We start from the raw sequence: 21,865 nt of genomic DNA, 5'->3' as shown, positions 1-21,865 counted from the left end.
TCTCTGCTTTCACTCGTCCCTCCTCCTGAAAAACATCCCGTTCCGTGTGATCCTGGTTCTCTGAAGGTCCCGAGGGTCCGTGGAGGCTTTAGCGCGGCTGTAATTTTAGCTTCGGGTTTTTGGGGGTGGAGGGGAGGGGGGGAGGAAACGTCGCACTTCTCCAGATGTGGACCGAGCTGCTGTGGTCAGTCCGGAGCTGACGACCGACTTCAGGAAACCAGAGCGTTTAAGTGGTTCTGTCCCGGAGGCAGAAATAGACCTGGAGGGACAGACGGGGAAGTGGGAGGGAGGAGAGAGCAAACAAACCCGGCCGAAAAGGGATGTCATTAAAAATACTGAAGTCAATAATGAGGCAGAATGTTTTTAGGTTTAGTAAAGGTGTTAAATAAACTCGTACTGGTTGAAAAAGGCTTTAGAGTTTGAATGTTTTAACCCCGTCTGTGCTGTTCCAGGAGCCAGAGGTCGGTGCTAACCCGGTGCAGGTGGAGGTGGGAGACTTCGACGAGGCCATTGACCCCGAGGAGGAGGTGGTGGAGGACACTCTGGACAGTGAGTTACTGTTTGTTTGCTGAGTTTTCAAAGTTCCGGATGGAGCTGCACACATTCTACTCTATTTCTCGTCATTACGCACTTTGTTCCCAGAATAAGACCCATTAAATTAACTTTTCCAGGTTTGAATCCGAGACTGACTTGAGGCCAGTGACTCTCAATGCTCGCTTTATAAATAATGACTTTATAGTTATTATTTACTTGAGTCAAACTGTTGAAAGATCAGGATTCAGTGCGTAAAAGCGGAGCATCTATGTTTACATTTGGTAATGAGCCTCATGCTTTTACGGCTTCAGACGGAGCGTTTAGTCAATATAGCGTTTAAAGGCAGGAGGAAATATCTGTGTCTTTGGAGGCATTCAAAGTTTTCTACAGTGAGTGAAGAGCTGAAGATTCATAGACATTTATGAAGGAAAACGTTCAAAACAATGACTGAAGCTCCAGCACAGACGGAGCCTCCAGAACCACCATGTTAGAGCTGATTAATGACACAAATATTGGGGCTTTTCACTGTTTTAAGTCGTTCTCTCTAAAGTTACAGCATTTTGAGGTTTTTACGGGACTGAATGCTGCAGAATCTACTTTGAGCAGGGGCGAATCCGAGTATACAGGGGCCGGGGCATTACAGGGGAACCACTGACACAAAAACTGCCAGAAACTAAGAAAAATAAAAATATAATTTTATATTTATCTTTCAGACAGCAGGAAAAGCAGCTCATGTTTAAAAGACTCTGTTTCAATGTTTTAAAAAAATGCTGTCCCAGTAATTTTGTAGATAGACTGGAGCATTTAGTTTAGTTTAGTTTAATTTAATTTATTTGAGCAACTACATTTTCCTGATTTACAAATACACATTAATCAGTCACAGATGCTCAAAAGGAGTCGGCTGAAGCAAGAAGCTTCTGAGCGTCTGCCCCACATTCAACATAAACATTTACAATTTACAGAAATACATGAGGACTGTCTCCACAACCAAGAAGAAGTTTGCACATAAAAAGAAAATGAGATTACATGAGTGGAACGCATGGACTCCATTGCTTACATTTCCTATTGGATACTAAACTTTTCATTTAAAATATATATCTTTAACATTTTGTAGCGATTTAAATATTAATTAGACTTTAAATCCAAATCCATTAGATTTTGAAAAGTTTGATTTTTAGCCTAAATTTTCAAAATCGCTAAATCCTGAGAAAACACTTAATATTTTCAAGTAGATTAAACACATTTTGAAAAGAGGAATTAGACTTAAAGCTGACGTTTGTGACTTGAGGTGACTAAAGAAAGACTTGACTAAAGCTATGACTCGACTTGACTTGACCCCATGACCTTCATGACTTGGACTTGCCTCGAGACTTGCCTTCAGTGACTTACTCCCCCCTCTGTTCACGTGTGAAATGCTGCATTGTGGACTTGGTTTGTGGCTAATGTCTCTGATACGGCTCGACCCATCCACATGAAACAAAAACATCTTCTCTCTCAGCACATGTGAATAAGGTCACGTGACTGTCTCATAAAGGTCGTGAACCTTTGGCCTTATGGCGGCCAGTGCGGCTGAGTTTGACATAACAGAGGAGCCACAGCCATAGATCTGCACAGAGATGGTTTAACAGTGACTCTGGGTGAAGTTCGTCGTAGATCTTTGTTCGTGAATGACGTGTGCTCAGTTTTCCGCTCGTGGCGTTCGTGGAGAGCTTCGTGGAGAGCTTCGTGGAGAGCTTCGTGTAGAGCTTCGTGGAGAGCTTCGTGGAGAGCTTCGTGGAGAGCTTCGTGTAGAGCTTCGTGTAGAGCTTCGTGGAAAGAGTTTGTGTAGAGCTTCGTGGAGAGCTTCGTGTAGAGCTTCGTGTAGAGCTTCGTGGAAAGAGTTTGTGTAGAGCTTCGTGGAGAGCTTTGTGTAGAGCTTCGTGGAGAGCTTCGTGGAGAGCTTCGTGGAGAGCTTCGTGGAGAGCTTCGTGGAGAGCTTCGTGTGTAGCTTCGTGGAGAGCTTCGTGTATAGCTTTGTGTAGAGCTTTGTCAGTGGGCGGTGGATCAAACCCAGTTAATGACAGATTGTGAATGAGCCTCAGACAGAGACAGAATAATGACATGTTCCTCTGGCTCCTGTTAAAACCACCGAGCCGCCACAGCTCTGGAGCCGTTCTACCAGCTCTGACGTCGCTCCACCAAAATGAAAACACAAACAGACTTTAAAGACTCATGATTAATGTCAACACTGGAGGAAGTTTTTCTCTAATAACTGTTCATCTGTCAGCTTTCAGGACGATTTCCAGTGGGGTTTGGGCTGGAAATAGTGAGTTCCATCTGGCAAGGCTCGTAACAGACGTAACACTGTCTGCAGTGGGCGTGGCCAGCGCTCATTTTGACATGTTAATACTTTTTCATTTCGAGTAATGCTTCATTTGAAAGCCAAGACCTAAAAGCTTTCCCTTTGCTTTTCATTATGTCGCTATTTTGACACTTTTTAAAGAAGCCTTTAGATTTGGGAAACGCTTACAAAGGCTCCGTTAAGGCGGGGGTCAGAGGTTAACCGCAATTTTGCTCAACAACAACAAACAATTGTAATGGAGTCACGGAGAAGAAGCTAACAGGCTAGCGGACAAAGCTAAGAGATATAGTGCTGCTAAATCTGTGTTAGCAGCACTTCCCCCCCTCACAGCTGTGGCGTATCCAGGTCGCTTCTAACTTCACCCCGTTTGGAGCCATAGGAATACACTGGAAGAGGCCAAATGCTAACAACATCTTTGGTCGTTTTTCCGTAACTGAGCGCAGGCACAAAGACCAGACAGGTACGGATCAACTCATCTAAGCTCAAGTAAGAACAGATCTCAGAATGGAAAAACGGTGGCCTGTTCCTTTAAGGTGCGCAGTAGATCGTGGATGTACAGTGAAAATATCAGCGTTTATGATGCAGCCACCGTAAAGGACGACTGCTTTATTCTCCGTTAGTGTTAGCATTAGCCTTGGCTGCACACTCTGATCACAGAAACTCCGGTCTCACCTCCCACTGGATCCACACGTCTAAAGGAGATTATGTTTGGGATAAATCTCACAAACACTGACTAAAACACTTACATTGAGGCCGCGCTGGTTTGGAGATTCAGCCGTTGAGTGGCAACAATCCAGACCATTTTTCATGATATTTCAGATGATCCCAAACATGCTCAATGGGAGACATGTTTTTCTAAATGCACCTGTGTTTGTTCAACCCTCTGAAGAGGATGTGCTGCCCTGCGTGAGGCCAATGGTTCTCACACCAGACACTTTCATACATCCCAATGAAGCAAAACGGAACATTTCACAGTGTCCACAGGAGAAGAGCTCACTCACAGGGTTAGATTATCAAACAATACTTGAGTTCACCTCATAACCTCACTGAGATTCTCTCAATAAGAATGCATTGTTTTTGTTGTATAACTCATGGATTGTTCCATTTCTGACCTATTGCATTGAAGTGTGGGGAAGAGCCTGCAAAACATACATTAATCCATTTTTTTTGTTACAGAAAAGAGCGATTAGAGTCGCCAGTGGAAGTGGAAAGAGAGACCAGACCAACCGTTTATTCATACAACTAAAAAGACTGAAAACCTTTTAAAAAACATGTATAGTTTACAAAGCAGATTCAATAAGAGAAAAAGCAGATATGAACTAAAAGGTACAGAGATTTTCACAAAACCCAGGTTTCAATCGGCAGCAAAGGAAAGATGTTTCTCAGTCAAAGGAGTCGCTCTGAGGAACAGTCTTGATTGTAAAGTGAAAAAATCTAATTCTATGAAACTGTAAATGATTTTGTGTTGATGAGGGGCAGACATTATAAGTTTTTACTTCTTTCTGCTCCTTTTCATTCAAGCTAAATGCTGTTGTTGCATTTTTAAATGAATGAAATAAATTACAAAAATGAAGAACAAAAATGAAAATCATAAAAATGTTGCATTGACATATTTGTTGAGTATTTTGTTGTCGTGGTAAACTTGTCTCAGTTGTGCAGTTATAGCTATAATTTTAGTCTCCGTGTCCCGTCCTAAAGTTCTCCTTAAAAGGCCACATTCTAAACAGCATTATGTAAACTCTGGGCTCCAGGACTGTCGTTTTATTTCTCTCTGACCTCAGCGGAGAGTCAGACACCAGAGAGTCAGACAGTGGAAAGTCACACGTTTCTCCAGCTTTACAAACGCACCTCTGTTCGCCGATTGTTGATCCGTGCCCAGTTTCCTCCTGCTCACAGATGGATGTGTTTCCGCTTCTGTTTTGCAGACCCGTGCCTGAACCACCACTGCAAGAAGGGAAAGGTCTGCGAGGTGGACGAGAGCAACACCCCCATGTGCGTGTGCCAGGACCCCTCCACCTGCCCCCCCGCCGAAGCAGAGTTCGAACACGTGGGTTTTACTCGGAAACCATCTCACAAATGTCTCTCCAACACAATGTAGATCAGGATTATTGTAAACATCATAGAGGAGACTCTGAAGTACTAAACTAGTGCAGGGCTGGTGCTGTTAAATGATCAGTATTGGAAAGTTTAGGCACTACTGGTGTCGAAAAGCAGGTACAGAGAAAAAATATATCTTTACATCCAAGTTTTGATGCTGTTGGGTCAAAGGAAAGCTTGGAAACCTAAAATTTTTGTTCTGTTTTCTGGTTCTAAATGACAAAATTCTAGTATAGGTTTCTATTAGTGTTGGGCAAAGTACTTTAAAATTGCTATATGTTCTATATGAGTAGCTACAGTAAACTAAACTGAACTAAAAATAGTAATGACCAAGCAAAAGTTCAGTCAAAGATTTCCTTTTCCCTTTCTCTCCTGTTTTCTTTTGACAACATTAGATTCACATAGTGTCACTTTAAAGCAGGGGTAGGCAACGCCAGGCCCGGGGGCCAAATCCGGCCCTCCAGCACAGCACATCTGGCCCTCAAGATGATTTTGAGAGACATTATTAGACAAATCAGAGAGTACTTTTAACATTATTACAGTTAAATGGGAGAAAAAAAGTTAGAAATACTGTCAATGCACCCAGTCATATATTATGTACATATGGAAAAATAATTATCGTTTTAAGGAAGAAATGACATAAATCTACTTGAATTAACAGAATAAATCTAAGGTTTGAGTAGATTTGGTCTGTCTTAGATGAGATAAAACCTCTAGTAGTTGATATTCTCTTTTTTCTTCTTGTTCCATTGGCGTTATAGCATTTGTATCTTGGATTAGTTCAAACCGACTCAAATTCAACATAGAAGAACTTTCATTCAAGCAATTTTAAGTCATTTGTCTCATTTAAGATGGTCATTTTTCCAGTGTTTTGCTTTGCTTTGGGCTAATAATCAGCGGCTTCGGCCCTCGGTCTATTAACAATAAAGAAAATCGTCCCTCCGCTAAGAAAACTTGCCTACCGCTGCAAAGGAACAGGCCACCGTTTATACAGACTGAGATCTGTTCTTACCTGAGCTTAGACGAGTTGATGTGTACCTGTCTGGTCTTTGTGCGTGCGCTCTGTCACGCTAATGTTGTTAGCATTTAGCCTCTCCTAGCAAAGGTATGGCTCCAAACTGGGGTGAAGTTAGAAGTGGCCGAGCTCTTCCACGTTTCCCCGATTTAAATACGGTTATGTGAAAAGTTACACGTCTAGTTAGCCTGAGGCGTAATAATACTTTAGGAGCACTTCGACGTCCGCGCAGTAAAGTTGAAGTGTTCCTAATATACTTGGACTGTGTAACTTCTCAGATAACTGTATTTAAATAGGGGAAACTACTTGCAAATGCAGAATAAATGAACTGCCCGATCTGAAAATAACAATTAACTCCAAACAAATGCTGATTGACTGGGTGTTCGTGACGCTTGTGATAAAAGTAGATTTCATCGTAATGGTAATAAAGCTTTCGTTTCCCGTTGTTTTTCCAGGTTTGCGGAACCGACAACAAAACCTACGACACGTCCTGCCACTTCTTCGCCACAAAGTGCACCCTGGAGGGAACCAAGAAGGGCCACAAGCTGCACCTGGACTACATCGGCCCCTGCAAATGTGAGTAACAAATACAGAAACCCAGCACAAAACCGAGCACAAAACCGAGCAGAGCCGGGGCTGAAAGCTGTAAAGTTTGTGCCATAAAATAGACTTCAATCGTACCAAAAATCAGCCCTTTCTTCAACGTCATTAACCACATTTTGTTCATTTCGTTACTAAAGAGGAATATGAAGACTATACAGAACAAGGCTGTGACTTTCTTTTAGCCTCCACTAGGGCAAAACAAAAACAGAAAGCAGGTGAACCAGATGTTTACATACACTATACATGCGTTTCTTATGACATCACACACAGTTCCAGCGGCCATTTTGAATACCGAAGTAGAATTATGGAGTTCTACAACATGTGACAATATCTCTACTCAGGATGAAAATGAAAGAACTGATCAACAGTGACATTTTTATTTACTCGTAATTATTGCTCAAGAAGTTAAGAGTAAAACACGGCCCCAGAGATGTAGCACAGACGTAGCAGCTCTGGATTTGCAAAGAGGAAACAGAAAACCTTTCTCTGGGATTTTTACTGTTTGTCATGTCGACAGAGTCTCAGTCTGAGTCTGTGTTTAAGCCCTTAACTCCCACCTTAACCGAGCACATTTTCTCCAGTTTGGCTTTACCCCAGTCAAAAAGCTTCTGGAAAAAAGCTGAGACGAAAACAATGATGGAAATGTGACAAAAAAGCAAGAAAACATTGACAAAAAGTGACAAAAATTTTATAAAATGTGACAAAGAAATTACAAAAAATTGACAAAAAAGTAACGAAAAATGTATGAAAAAGTGGCAAAAATGTCACAAGAAATTGACACAAAATTGACAAAAAAATAACAAAAAAATGACAAAAATGTGACAAAAAAAGTTACAAAAATGAGTTGAATACCCAACAAAAAAATGATGGAAAAAAATCTGAGTTAAGAGGTTAAGCTGCTCAAGACGTTAGCATGCTACGGGTTAGCAACAGTCAATGGCTTCAACATGATAAACACATGTATGTTTCACATCTATGAACACTGAGGAAATACCTTAGTAACAGCCCTGACCTCTGACCTCTGTCACATGTTGTATCCAAGGCCAGATGTTTGTAGTTCAGGGATTTCTCTTGGAGAGGTCAGAGCTGAGCTGTTGAAGCTAAATGCTAACCAGTAGCATGCTAGCTTCTTGAGCAGCTTAAACACTGACTTGCTGGTTTCTTCACATAAATGTGCATCTCTGGGGCCGTGTTTTAACTGTTTTCTTCTTGAGCAATGATTACGAGAACATAAAAAATTATTATTTATTTATGTTTGTGTTTTTTTTCTATTAAATTTGCTGCACACTGAAGCTGAATTCAGTCTGACTCTCTGACTAAAGGCTGTGTGATCATTATGAATGCCGAGCCGTGCACAGTGTTGTTCTTCGTTGGGACTTGTTGCATCGCTGGTGTTTAATCAGCGCAGACTCCTCCTCAGGGGTCAGCCGGAGATCAGGTCACAGCGGCTCGACTGCAGCTGAAAAGCATCTCAGGAATGTGCGGAGGAGGATTAGCTTGAGCTTTGGCGAAGTGATTATCCAACGAAGCATTTTCAGAGCTGCTCGCCTCTTTGTATTTGGTCTTTTTTAGATTTATTACGTCTAACGCCTGTATATGTTTGTTTCTCCGCAGTCATCGAGCCGTGCGTGGACTCTGAGCTGAGCGAGTTCCCTCTGAGGATGAGAGACTGGCTGAAGAACGTCCTGGTGACTCTGTACGAGAGAGACGAGGAGAACAGCCTGCTCAACGAGAAGCAGAAGCTCAGGGTGAGAAACCTCAGAGAAACAGCCCTTGTTCAAAGGAGTCTGAGAAATCGAGACGTTTCTTTGAACACGTCTCGTGATTCACCAAGTCGATCAGTGACTCCCGCAAGATCATGATGAAACAGGCATCCACCTGGCTGTCAAGAAGCTGAACTCCCTCCCTTCCCCTTTCTGGACTCCATGTGTACTCGGATCAGCTGTTTAGACCCAACCAGAGCCTGTGTGAAAACGGCCTTATGTTCACACAGATAAACAGATCACGATAAATGGAGATGGCCCTTAACTGCAAAAAATGATATATTGATAAGTTAAAATCTTAAAGGCCTTATGTCTGATTTTATCTAAATTACAAACAATGAAAGAGGAAACCACTCAGTTCAAACGTTAGTTGTGTCCAAACTCATAACTTTCTAAACATATTTGTCGCATCCCATTTGTTGACAGGGACGAGTTTATCACAACTTACAGCTTCACGTTCACATTTCATTAAAATGGATACAAATGTTTTATATTTACATCAGACATGTCAAGCTGGCGGCCCGCGGGCCAAATCCGGCCCCTGACTTGCAGAGCACAATGTCCTGAGTACGCCAAAACATTATTATGGAAATAACCAGTATACTCATCCAGCCACTAGGGGCAACTTAAATTTAAAAAAAGGAAAGGATTCCACATGTGTCCAGCAGAGGGCACTGACACAATAACAGATCAGGATATAAACAATACATTATAGCCCCGTGGTAATTGGTCAGTCTGCCCCAGGGCAGCTCTGACTACAATAACTTACCCCAACAGAGTGTGGAGTCCATGAGTAATGACTACAGTGTACTCTCAGAAACTTCAAAACTAAATTCAAGTTTAATGTGTTAAAGAGGGGGTGTTATGCTTTTTTCAGTCACACAGCACCAGTCTATATCACACTACAATGATGACAAACCTTCTGTTGGTCTGTAAATGCAGTAAATCAGAATAACTGCCTTGTATAAAATGTCTCTCTCAAAATGGCTGTAGTGAATGTCTTGAAATAGGCCTCTGTCTCTTTAAGAACCTCTGAGCCTTTAGACACGCCCCCTCCACACGCTGTCTGTGGCATCAGTGGGGAGGGGGTTCTGCTGAGGAGCAGTGGTTGGTTACTCGGCTGGTGACGAAAGCTCGGAGGCGTCTCCAGGAGGTGGGGGCGTTCCTAGGAGGACTCAGGCAAACCTATCCCTAAAATGGCCGCCATCAGAGTTTTTACAGATTACTCAGAAATACGTGAATGTGCCAAGGCAACACTTCAGCCATGTTTTTAATGAGGGAATGACATAATAACATGATGTAAAGCTTGAAAAAGTCTATTATGCATAACACTCCCTCTTTAAACTTGAATTTAGTTTTGAAGTTTTTCTGAGTACACAGTAGTCGTTATATTGTTGACTCCACACTCTGTTATAGTAAGTTATTTACTACAGTCAGGTTTTTATTTTACAATCACAGCTCATTCTTATTCATGTATTGGAAACATGTTTTCTTAATAGTATTTTCATGTTAAGATTATATCCGGCCCAGTTTGACACTCCTGATGTAGGTGCACAGTGTTTCTCCCACAGATGTCTGAGTTTACAGACTGAGCTTATGCTAAAAAAGGACCAAACTAATTTCGCTCCAGTTCTAGAAACAAAGCAGGTTAAGTGCTTTTAAGTAAATGTTGCTTTAACAAGTCAAACACCTGCCAGTGGAGGATGTATTTTTGCACTTAAAGTCATAAAACCGTCTGTCAGCTGAGCTTTTCCATAAACGTCCCTGTTTTCCGTGTGTTCGTGCTCAGGTGAAGAAGATCTACGAGAACGAGAAGCGCCTCCAGGCCGGCGAGCACTCCCTGGACCTGCTGGCCCACGACTTCCAGAAGAACTACAACATGTACATCTTCCCCGTGCACTGGCAGTTCGGACAGCTGGACCAGCACCCCAGTGACGGGTCAGTCCCTCTGCCCACGCTCCATCAGAGCGCTGGCCTGACTCTGACTCCTCTGGCCTCTTCTCTCTCAGGTACCTGACCCACACGGAGCTGGCCCCCCTGCGGGCCCCCCTCATCCCCATGGAGCACTGCACCACGCGCTTCTTTGACGAGTGCGACTCCGACAAGGACAACTACATCGCCCTGGAGGAGTGGGCCGCCTGCTTCGGCCTCAAGGACCGTCAGTATCCCTCACAGATACACGTCTATAAGCACAGTGTACTGCAGTATATATAGTACTTCAGTCTAGTATAGTGACTGACCAGGGGCTCAAAGTACAAGTACTTTAACGATACAATACCGATGCTAAAATATTAGTCATCTAGAACCAGAAAACAGGACAATAGTGTGTGGCATTTACAATAAGTCATTTCCAGTGTCAAGAAATGTGCAAATGGGGGGAAATAGAGAAAATACAATTTTAATAAACAAGCAAAAATTAGGGGAAAAACTGGGAAAAAAGAAGAAAATGGGGCAAAAAAATAAAAAAAAATGGGTAAAATGGGGTAAACATTAGAAAGAAAGAAAAAGGAAACCGACAAAGTCACTCACTTGAATGCTGTCCCTGGACCAAAAGCATCAATACTTGGATCTAAAGATATAATGTTTTCGATTCCAAAGAATATAATTTGATGGTCCCCAGCCCTAGAGCTGCCCCAGGGTGGACTGAAGGCCATCTGTGCCATGGGCAACGGCCGCTGAGTGCTCTGCTTCGAGACCGCCACACAAGGGTCGCCATTGCTGTAGTACCCCCATGTAGCCACTAGTCTCCCATTAGAACGCACGGTTGCGCAGTGGTTAGCGCTCACGCCTCACAGCCCGGGTTCGATTCCCACCTGGACGGGGTCTTTCTGTGTGGAGTTTGCATGTTCTCCTTGTGTCTGCGTAGGTTTCCTCCGGGTCCTCCGGTTTCCCCTACCACTAAAAACATGTACAATAGATTCCCCTCTGGGGCCAGGACTCCCCTGGAAAAGAGATTCTTCATCTCAGTGGGACAACTTTAAAGCTTGGTTTCTAATTTTCTTAAACTTTCTACAGCTAGATAGATATTCCTCCTGTGATAATGCTGGGTCTGTCTCAGTGGCCGCTTGTAGCAGAGGTTCACCACGACGACGCTCGGGGCCGCCATTGCTGCATTGGAGTGCAGAACAAGCTAGTTTTACATTGCACAGCTTTGGACTTAAGACACGTTCTAAACAACTGTAAAGCCTTTTTAAAACTGTCTACAGCTCGATATTCCTCCTGTGATAACGCTGAGTAACAATTAAAGGGACCAGGCTAGGTAAACATTTTTTTTTTTTAGAAATCTCATATACTAATGAGGGCCGGACTGTTAGCATTGGAGCTACGCGGCTACGACCGAACTACACGTCACACAAGGGGCGGAGTCTACAGTGAAGATCCCGCCCTTATGCCCTTTTTAGGAACATGCTCCGTCCCAGAAGGGGAGGAGGAGTCTGTAAACCCGCCATGATTTCCCCCTCGAACGTGGTCATCATGGTAAACGGGGAGGAGTGAGGAGAAGCTGTCCATTTATATATATACAGTTTATATACATGCAGCTCACTATGCCTGTATTTGTCACTCCTGTCTTCATCACACTGGCTTTCACTTCCTGTTTCTAACGTCCGTTTCTTCTCTCGTTCTTACAGAGGACGTGGACAAAGACCTGGTCATCTAAAGCCGCTCCCCTTCCAGCCGATAGTCGCTACTAACGGGACGAGCTTCTCCCAAACGTTAACATGAATCAAGGTGCTACGAGCAAATTCTATTTTTATTTTATTTCTGTTTTGTTTTTTTAAATTTTACATTGATTTCTTTCCTGCCTTATACCACTAAAAGAAAAAAAAAGATTTAACAAAACCTGCACAAGTTTGTACTAAAAGCGGACACTCCAGACCTCTGATGTAAATGTATTTCTTTGATTTTTAAATATTATTATTATGACGCTAACTTTGTCGATTCAGGGCAAACAATTTGGGATCAATTTGAGTTTTTTTTTTTCTTCACAAGGAGACAAAGTTGTAAAGAATAAAGTTTCTAAATAAACACTCCCTCTGCTTTGCTTCCTACAGATGCACATAGTTATTGCGTTGGTGGTGGGCTCTTCATTTCACTGTCGATAACTGACTGAATATAAACAGACGGGGAAAGTCTCGCAGGCTGAGCGTTTCTCTCTCATGTTTCTACTGACAAAACGCCTAAAAAACAAAATAAAGGTGTCACAAAACAGTTGCCGATCTCTGCGTGCTTTCCACGTTTTGTTTCATTTCCAAAAACAAACCGATATAGGATCAGAAACACCAGCGATATGAAGACTTTTAAAACTGCTTCACTCCTGTCCAAGCGTCTGCTGCAGGAAACCATGACATTTGTTTGCAAAAAGAAGGTTTTCTACACTTAAAGAGACTAAACGGACTTAAAAACACCAGACCTGTTCACCACACCTGCCTCTAAAATCCTGCCCTGTCACTCAGAAAAGTTTCATGTCGGGTCTGAAGTGCCGTCATGCACGAGCTTAATATAGAAGCTGCAGTTACGCATAAGACCTGAGGTGGGAGTAGTGAGTATAAACATGTAAACTTCCATCTAGTCCAGGGGTGTCAAACATACGGCCCATGGGCCTGATCTGGACCGTGAGATGATTTAATTCGGCCCCTGCCCAGTAGAGCATAAATTCCCGAGTATGTAAAAAAAAAAGTAAGTTTCTAGTAGGGCTGGGACGATCCACTTTTGTCATGATCCGATACGTATCGCGACACAATAAGTAATCACGATTTGTAATATGTTAACCTTCAAATTTGTTTAAAAAAAAAAAGTGTTCAAAGTTTATAAACCCAATGTCATTTGACCGTTTTTGAAGTGTTAAAGGGGCTGGAAGCAAGTTCGCCATTTTATACTCACTACTGCCACCTCAGGCCATATGTGTAACTGCACCTTCTATATTAAGCTCGTGCATGACGGTAATTCGGGCCGAAGAGACACATTTTTGAGTGACAGTGCAGGATTTTAGAGGCAGTTGTGGTGAACAGGTCTGAGCTCATTCTACACATTAGGACATGGCTGGAACATGTAGGGGAGGAAAATACTTAGTTTTAACATTTTTAAACTCCTTATAGTCCCTTTAAGATCCAAAAATGCATTAACCTGAAATGTGACGAAGAGCTGTTACTGGAAAAGAGTGCAGGATAAAACCGCCTCCAAACATAAGTACTGAAAGTATTGCAATACTTGAAAAAGCATCGATACTTGGTATTGCAGCACAAAGTATTGCGATCCGAGTCCGAGTCTCAGCCCATTCCTGTGCGGAGTTATGAATCTTTAAAGAATAACCAGAATGCTCATTCTAGCCACTAGGGGGCATTACATTTAAGAAAAGGAAAGAGTTCCACTTGTGTCCAGCAGAGGGCACTGACATAATAAGAGCTCAGGATATGAACAGCACATTATATTGCCACGTGGTACATGGACAGTCTGCCCCAGGGCGGCTGTGGCTTCAATAACAGCTTACCACCAGCGAGTGTGGAGTGAATGAATGATGACTATGTAGTACTTTGAGGAACTTGTGACACAGGCTTGTAAAGTGCAATACAAGTGTAACCGTTGTTATTAATGAAGCTACAGTCAAATCACAGCTCATTATTATTCATTTACTATATTCTCTGTTATATGCGGGACGTGACCCAACATGAGTCTGACCCCCGGGTTTAGTCCCTTTAAACACGGATTTGTCTAAAAGTGAGGAGTTCATTTGCAAAAGCAGATATCTCCGGTCTATGACACTGAAACTAAAGATGTGCAAATTTGATTAATCTCTTTACTACAGGGGTGTCCAAAGTGCGGCCCGGAGGCCAAATGCGGCCCTCAGACCAATGTTTGGTGGCCCTCTGCCTTCTTGCTGAATCGGGACACATCATCAGAGATAGTCCTTTTTATTTGAAATGTGATAATTCTACACAATTCTAACCAAACAACAAACCTTTTACTGTGAGACAGAGCTGGCATGAAGGTTTTGAGCAGAAATAAAGGTGTGGGGCGCAATTTAAACCTCTGCTAGTCAAAGGTTTTGCGGCACTAACCACCGATCTATGGCCCTTCACCCTGTGTACGCTTCAGTATGCGGCCCCCCATGAAAAAAGTTTGGACACCCCTGCTTTACTAAGTAACTCGTGCCCCTAGAGGCCATAAGCGCCACTGCAGGTGTCGTACATGTTGTGTTTTTACTCATGAATTGTCCGTGAGAGTAAATCCTGCACTGACAGAAAAGACAAAGGGACAGATCATTTTTTTCACTCAAACCTGGCTGTAAATACTGTTTAAGTGGAGCTAGCCCACAGTTAGCTTTGCCCGTTAGCTTCTTCTTCGTGATTCTATTAGTGTGTATTGGTGATTCAGGGTGATCAGTTTTCTGGTCAGAGACACCAGGGGGCGATGAAAGACCCTCGATCATCCCTTTAACACTTTATTACCCCCAGAGGGACGACGGGAAGGTGAAAAACACAGACATTAGCCAGCGTAGGTTTTCTGTTTTTGCAAATGAACTTCAACTTCCAGTATATTTGTTCCTCAGGACCTTTCATAACTCTCAGAGCTCGTGTAAATCCCTCAGTACTCTTGGGTTTTGGCGTGTGTTTTTGGTGTGTGTACTTTTACCCAGACACACGGCTTTAGTTGCAGAGAAGGTCGTGTTTTGGTTAAAGCCGTAAACTGCGGCGGTGAGTAAACCTCGCGCGGTTTGGACCCGGAGCGCCGGCTACATTTATAGAGCAATTACAGGCGGAGCACCTCCCTGTGGTCAGAGGGAGTATATACAGGAACACGCAGTACTAAATACAGGAACATGCAGTACTATAGAACAGATACAGGGACACGCAGTACTATAGAACAGATACAGGGACATGCAGTACTATAGAACAGATACAGGGACACGCAGTACTATAGAACAGATACAGGGACACGCAGTACTAAATACAGGAACATGCAGTACTATAGAACAGAAACAGGGACATGCAGTACTATAGAACAAATACAGGAACACGCAGTACTATAGAACAAATAAAGGAACACACAGTACTATAGAACAGATACAGGGACACGCAGTACTATAGAACAGATACAGGGACACGCAGTACTATAGAACAAATACAGGGACATGCAGTACTATAGAACAGATACAGGAACATGCAGTACTATAGAACAAATACAGGGACATGCAGTACTATAAAACAGATACAGGGACATGCAGTACTATAGAACAAATACAGGGACATGCAGTACTATAGAACAGATACAGGGACATGCAGTACTATAGAACAGATACAGGGACATGCAGTACTATAGAACAGATACAGGGACATGCAGTACTATAGAACAAATACAGGGACATGCAGTACTATAGAACAAACAGGGGAGCAGTTGTAGAGTTTATTGTATTTACCTTAAAGCTGCATTATGGAACTTTTTGTGTGAAAAAACAATCTTTATATTTGTGTGTAATTGACTTTATTGTGCGTGGTCCGCATGGCGCCTTTACTTTGAATCACGGTGGTCTCTACAACGCTCCAGGATCAGTTGTTTTGTAGGTTTTCTGGTGAGAACCTTTGCTGCTGGAGCGTCACAGAGGCCATGTGATTTCTTACATAAAAAGTTGCCTAATCAGAATCAGGAGCACATGCGCCTTTGGAATGGAATAACATGGAAGTATTGATCTCATAATGGGTAAATGTAGTAAGTAAGAGCTGTATTTATCATTGTACAGTCGTACAGCGGCATAGTGTTCAGGTGTTAGTCCTGAGCAGAGCCGGTGCTGGCTCCTCTGGGCCCTACAGTTCCCATCCCAGGGCTATTTGACAAAGAGCGAACCCATTTACGGTAAACACAGTTCCACAGCAGGGCAGAAGTGGAACATAATGACCTCAGTTCAGGCCCCGCCCCTCTGACTGAGAACCACTAACCACTAAGCCACTGTCAGACTGGGATTTAGGACGACTATTGTCTATTTCCCCACGTTTTAAAATGGTAAATGGTCCCATTCTCTCCCCTCTGGTCCCTGACCCACAGTTTGGGAACCGCTGATTTAAAACTAACTGAAACCTGCACCTGACGGTTATTTCAGTCTGACCACTGAGAATTAGCCTGTGATTTGAACAATTCATTATAGACTGTGAACTTTCACAGAACCAGAGTTACTGTAAGTAACTGTGTGGATTCACCTCCTCTTTGAGACAAAAAGATCACGTAGAACGGCTTTACTCTGGTCCATCCATCAAACGACTGTCCTGATTCTCCGCTAGAGACGACAAGAAGAGTTTAAATAAGAGTGAGGCCGACGCCCCGAGTCCGAGCAGAGAAAACATGAGAGCAGCGCCCGGGACACGGGGGACATGCAGGCGCTCAGGAGGCGAAGTGAACGGGGGACAGACGCCCGAGCGGGACACGAGCGGAGAAGTGACCGCGGACAGACGCCCGAGCGGGACACGAGCGGAGAAGTGACCGGGGGACAGACGCCCGAGCGGGACACGAGCGGAGAAGTGACCGGGGGACAGACGCCCGAGCGGGACACGAGCGGAGAAGTGACCGCGGACAGACGCCCGAGCGGGACACGAGCGGCGAAGTGACCGGGGGACAGACGCCCGAGCGGGACACGAGTGGAGAAGTGACCGGGGGACAGACGCCCGAGCGGGACACGAGCGGAGAAGTGACCGCGGACAGACGCCCGAGCGGGACACGAGCGGCGAAGTGACCGGGGGACAGACGCCCGAGCGGGACACGAGCGGAGAAGTGACCGGGGGACAGACGCCCGAGCGGGACACGAGCGGAGAAGTGACCGCGGACAGACGCCCGAGCGGGACACGAGCGGCGAAGTGACCGGGGGACAGACGCCCGAGCGGGACACGAGCGGAGAAGTGACCGGGGGACAGACGCCCGAGCGGGACACGAGCGGAGAAGTGACCGGGGGACAGACGCCCGAGCGGGACACGAGCGGAGAAGTGACCGGGGACAGACGCCCGAGTGGGACACAAGCGGAGAAGTGACCGGGGGCAGACGCCCGAGCGGGACACGAGCGGAGAAGTGACCGCGGACAGACGCCCGAGCGGGACACGAGCGGCGAAGTGACCGGGGGACAGACGCCCGAGCGGGACACGAGTGGAGAAGTGACCGGGGGACAGACGCCCGAGCGGGACACGAGCGGAGAAGTGACCGCGGACAGACGCCCGAGCGGGACACGAGCGGCGAAGTGACCGGGGGACAGACGCCCGAGCGGGACACGAGCGGAGAAGTGACCGGGGGACAGACGCCCGAGCGGGACACGAGCGGAGAAGTGACCGCGGACAGACGCCCGAGCGGGACACGAGCGGCGAAGTGACCGGGGGACAGACGCCCGAGCGGGACACGAGCGGAGAAGTGACCGCGGACAGACGCCCGAGCGGGACACGAGCGGAGAAGTGACCGGGGGACAGACGCCCGAGCGGGACACGAGCGGAGAAGTGACCGGGGGACAGACGCCCGAGCGGGACACGAGCGGAGAAGTGACCGGGGACAGACGCCCGAGTGGGACACAAGCGGAGAAGTGACCGGGGACAGACGCCCGAGCGGGACACGAGCGGAGAAGTGACCGGGGCGAGGCGGGCGGTCTCTCCTGCTCATCCACCTCATCAGACTGCTCTGTTTCGGTGTTACATGTGGCGAAGTAGGCGGAGCTTGAGTGAGGCTGTCAGAGCCTGTCCCGTAACAACGCGCTGATTAATCAATGAAACAACACAGTTTGACTGAGATGTGGGGCCCTTGCACCTGTGGGGGCCCTACGCACCTGGCCTGTTTGCATGTAGGAAAAACCGGCTCTGGTCCTGAGTCGCTGTGGGCCAAACCTGACCCGCATGTTTTTGGAGGTCGGGGAAACCACACGGAGGAACCAGTCTGCCTTCAGTCTCCTCTGATCCTCCTGGGTTTGTCTCTGCTTCAGAGCGTGGTGTCCTGCACTGGTCAGCTCCGTGAATGTTCCGCAGTGTGGCTTTAAAGTCCATATGACAAGTTTTAATGCGTTTGAAAATGTGACTTTTCTGTTGTTAGTTCATCAGTTGCATAATTATCATTTCGTTTCAATGAAGCAGCAAATGTTAATGAAGAAACGTTGGGCAGAAAAGTTATTTTTCTGTTTAAGCTGCTGACAAGTGACATAGACAGAGGTAAAGGTCCATCGCAGTTTGACTCATTTCCCGTTGACGTAACATGGTCAGTTTACAGCCTTTACTGTCACGTGTTCCTCCTGTTTGGTTGTTTTCAACCCGTTATTGCTTTTTTGACACGTTTTAGTCCCATTTTGTGGCTTAATCAGTTGCATTACATGACAACCAATAAGAAGCTTAGCTCAGTTTTATCGGTCTTAGCTTTCAAATGAGGTGTTACACTGGTCTGTGGGCTGTAATCTCTCAGGTCAAGAAGCCTTTCATATAATTAGTTTGGGGTAAAACTGGAGAACATGCCCTCGGTCCAGGCGGGGGTTAAGGGTTTACATTGTTACCTAAAAAAGTGAGTTATTGGAAATGAAACAAACACGAGCACTGCAGGACTTTGGGGAGACACAGGCTGGAGTCTCCGGACAGTCAGAAGGTTCAGACACTTCCCCCAGTCGTCCTGTTGTTTCTGCAGTGACGGTGGTTTTCCCTCCGCGCCCGGTCTCCATCTCCACCCGTTCATCCAGACTGAGGCGGCTCCTCCTCCTCCTGTTCAGGAAACAGCGCTCAAAGTGGAATGTAGTACAGCTGTTTGGAAATTGGAAATTGCCACGGGCTGATCTGGTAATTAAGGAGAGTATAAACCGAGGTGGGTAACACTCAGTTATATGAGTGAAGAGAACAGCCACTGTGAGTACATTATAAAGTTACACACGCTTTATTTGGGTCACTACTTCATACTTCTACTTCAAATCATATCAAAGAAACATTACTCTTTCTTACTCATGAACTGAGGAAATGGATCTTGTTTGGAGCGGTTTTCACTCATTTACCCCTCTTTCCTGATCTGACCACTGTGTTTGAGGACATTTCAGATTATTTCTAAGGTAAATCTCTTACTAAAATGACCTGGAATGAAAAATGTGTTGAAACGAGTGAAATAATCCAGGTCAAATGGTCAACTACATCTCCAATAGTCAAAACGTGTGGACTATTTTGCTCAAATTGAGGCATTTACACTTATCTAGCTTTTAATTTTTTACAGTGCTTGACTTTTGCAAGTATTATTCATACAGTACTTTTTACTCGTAACTCGAGTTATATTAAAATATCTATACTCTTGAGTCAAAAACAAAGTACCTTAAGTAAACCTTAAAGGGACAAATCTTCATATTTCTTTGTGTTTGTTCCTTAATTCTTCTTAATTATTTATTTTTATGGTATTTTCTGTACAATTTTCAAAAAAAATTTCAAGCTCATTTATGTCACGACAGAAACATGAATCAAACAGTTAAAACTGACACTCAAGTCAAATGTTCTCCGATAGTTACTCACGCACAAATACAGTAATGGTGGGCGGGACGTTTAGGAGAAGTCGCAATGATGAAATGTGTCCACAAGAGGGCAGTGTTCCAACAGAATGAAACAGCTCTGGGGGTGAAAGACTTCGTCCCGTCCGAAACGAGCAGATTGGTAAGAGGTCTTACGCCAAACCGGATGTGCGTCAGTGTCCGCCATGATAAGAAGCGTCCGAATTGGTCTGTCAGTTAGGAAGGAGTTAGGGGGAGGAGCTTCAATGCTAACTATCATAGCCACTTTAGCATAGGGACCTCTGGTGCTAACTAACCGATGGATCATTTGCTACTGTAGCTTTATGAAACAGCTGTTGAGATACAATCACACTAAAGGCAAATGTGGAGTGGATCTGGATTTTTCTTTTTTTTCTCCTTAAATGTTTTTGTTTTGACACTATGTTGTTGCATATGCAATACAGTAGGGGGCGACATGCGCTTTTGTTTGCCTGCAGTCTGCCAATAACCTTAAAGAGGGGGTATTCTTTGCTTTTGTCAGTCCCATAGCACCAGTCTATATCACACTACAATGATGACAAACCTTCTGTTGGTCTGTAAATGCAGTAAATTAGAATAACTGCCTTGTATAAAATGTCTCTCTCAAAATGGCTGTAGTGAATGTCTTGAAATAGGCCTCTGTCTCTTTAAGAACCTCTGAGCCTTTAGACACGCCCCCTCCACACGCTGTCTGTGGCATCAGTGGGGAGGGGGTTCTGCTGAGGAGCAGTGGTTGGTTACAAAGCTCGGAGGCGTCTCCAGGAGGTGGGGGCGTTCCTAGGAGGACTCAGGCAAACCTATCCCTAAAATGGCCGCCATCAGAGTTTTTACAGATTACTCAAAAATACGTGAATGTGCCAAGGCAACACTTCAGCCATGTTTTTAATGAGGGAGTGACATAATAACATGATGTAAAGCTTGAAAAAGTCGATTTTGCATAATAACCCCCTTTAACAAAAATACTGTACACATTAAGATGCACTGTTATGCAATATCCATATTCTTGCATTGTGTCAAACTGCAAAATGCTGTTTGAGTGCACGAAGAAGCACTATATAATAATCATATAATAATATAATTAATTTTAGAAAACTGATTGGTACTTAATTCTAAAAGTAAGTCTGGGTTCCATAAATAAAGTCATGCTCCCTCTTACATAACGACCTATTTGAGGCCACAAATAGTAAACGCTGGATTTAATTATAGTTTGCACAATTTAATTATATCAGCAAAGAATAATTACCACTGTCTGAAAACAGAAGATCATTTTTATTTATTCAAAATAAATAAATTTCTCCTTTTTCGCCGAGACGCGCTCAAGTCATGCGAGGCTTTAGTTTTGCAAAGCATTGGGCGCCCCCGTGTGGACATTCAGCTCAAGTGCACAATTATAGTGAACCTAGCCTGATAAACCAGGGAAGAGTATGGCAGAGCCAGGCAATAGTGAACCTACTTCTTTATTCATAAGCGGTCACGGGAGAGTCAAAATATCAAAACAAATAAAGCGTAACGGAACTTTATAAATGCAACTTTCCGACCAATGAGTTTCATTCCAGTAAAAATGAGCGGCTCATTTTTAACAGCGTCCAGGCAGAAGAACGCCGCTCCGTGATTGGCTGAAAACCAGGGGGTGTGACTTGAAGAAAGACATAGAAATAACAGCAGAGTGAACTCACCGTCCGCTGCTGTGGCATATGAGGCGGCCATCTTGTGACTGCTACCTACAATCAGATGTGACAGTTTTGAATTTCTAATTACAAAGGAAAATCTACAGTCTCGAGGAGGATGTGTCTAACATCAACTAGTATGAAAAGTGAAGTGTCTTGCCCAAGGACACAACGACAGTGGGCATCTGCGGGAGATGAGAATCGAACCCCCGACCGGATCTACTGTAGCCTGGTTTTACCAGACCCTCGTAGTCATTGTGTTTCTTTCAAGGGTCTGGATCTTCACAGTTGAGCTCAGTTATCATAACTCTGTCATAACTCTATCATAGCTCTGTCATAACTCTG

The 21,865-nt window shown here is 44.4% G+C and overlaps 1 protein-coding gene and 1 long non-coding RNA gene across 3 annotated transcripts in view; one reads left to right on the top strand and one right to left on the bottom strand.

The window, feature by feature from the left end:
* The window catches only part of sparc (secreted protein, acidic, cysteine-rich (osteonectin)), a 61,754-nt gene extending 49,241 nt beyond the window's left edge, over positions 1-12,513 (top strand). The window contains exons 4-10 of one of the 2 annotated variants that reach the window (XM_079556275.1): positions 453-549; positions 4,801-4,922; positions 6,443-6,563; positions 8,205-8,338; positions 10,143-10,291; positions 10,363-10,511; positions 11,983-12,513. In XM_079556275.1, the coding sequence (XP_079412401.1) occupies positions 453-549; positions 4,801-4,922; positions 6,443-6,563; positions 8,205-8,338; positions 10,143-10,291; positions 10,363-10,511; positions 11,983-12,011 (801 nt within the window). In that variant the 3' untranslated portion in view covers positions 12,012-12,513. The remainder of the gene's footprint in view (positions 1-452; positions 550-4,800; positions 4,923-6,442; positions 6,564-8,204; positions 8,339-10,142; positions 10,292-10,362; positions 10,512-11,982) is intronic. The other variant, XM_079556274.1, reaches the window with a different exon arrangement.
* LOC306962939 overlaps positions 1-21,865 on the bottom strand; it is a 935,443-nt gene that overhangs the window by 56,032 nt on the left and 857,546 nt on the right. The window lies entirely within an intron of this gene.

Source organism: Gobius niger (assembly GCF_951799975.1).
Source record: "Gobius niger genome assembly, chromosome: 5".
Lineage (NCBI taxonomy): Eukaryota > Metazoa > Chordata > Actinopteri > Gobiiformes > Gobiidae > Gobius > Gobius niger.
This window is presented reverse-complemented; position numbering and strand designations above follow the sequence as displayed.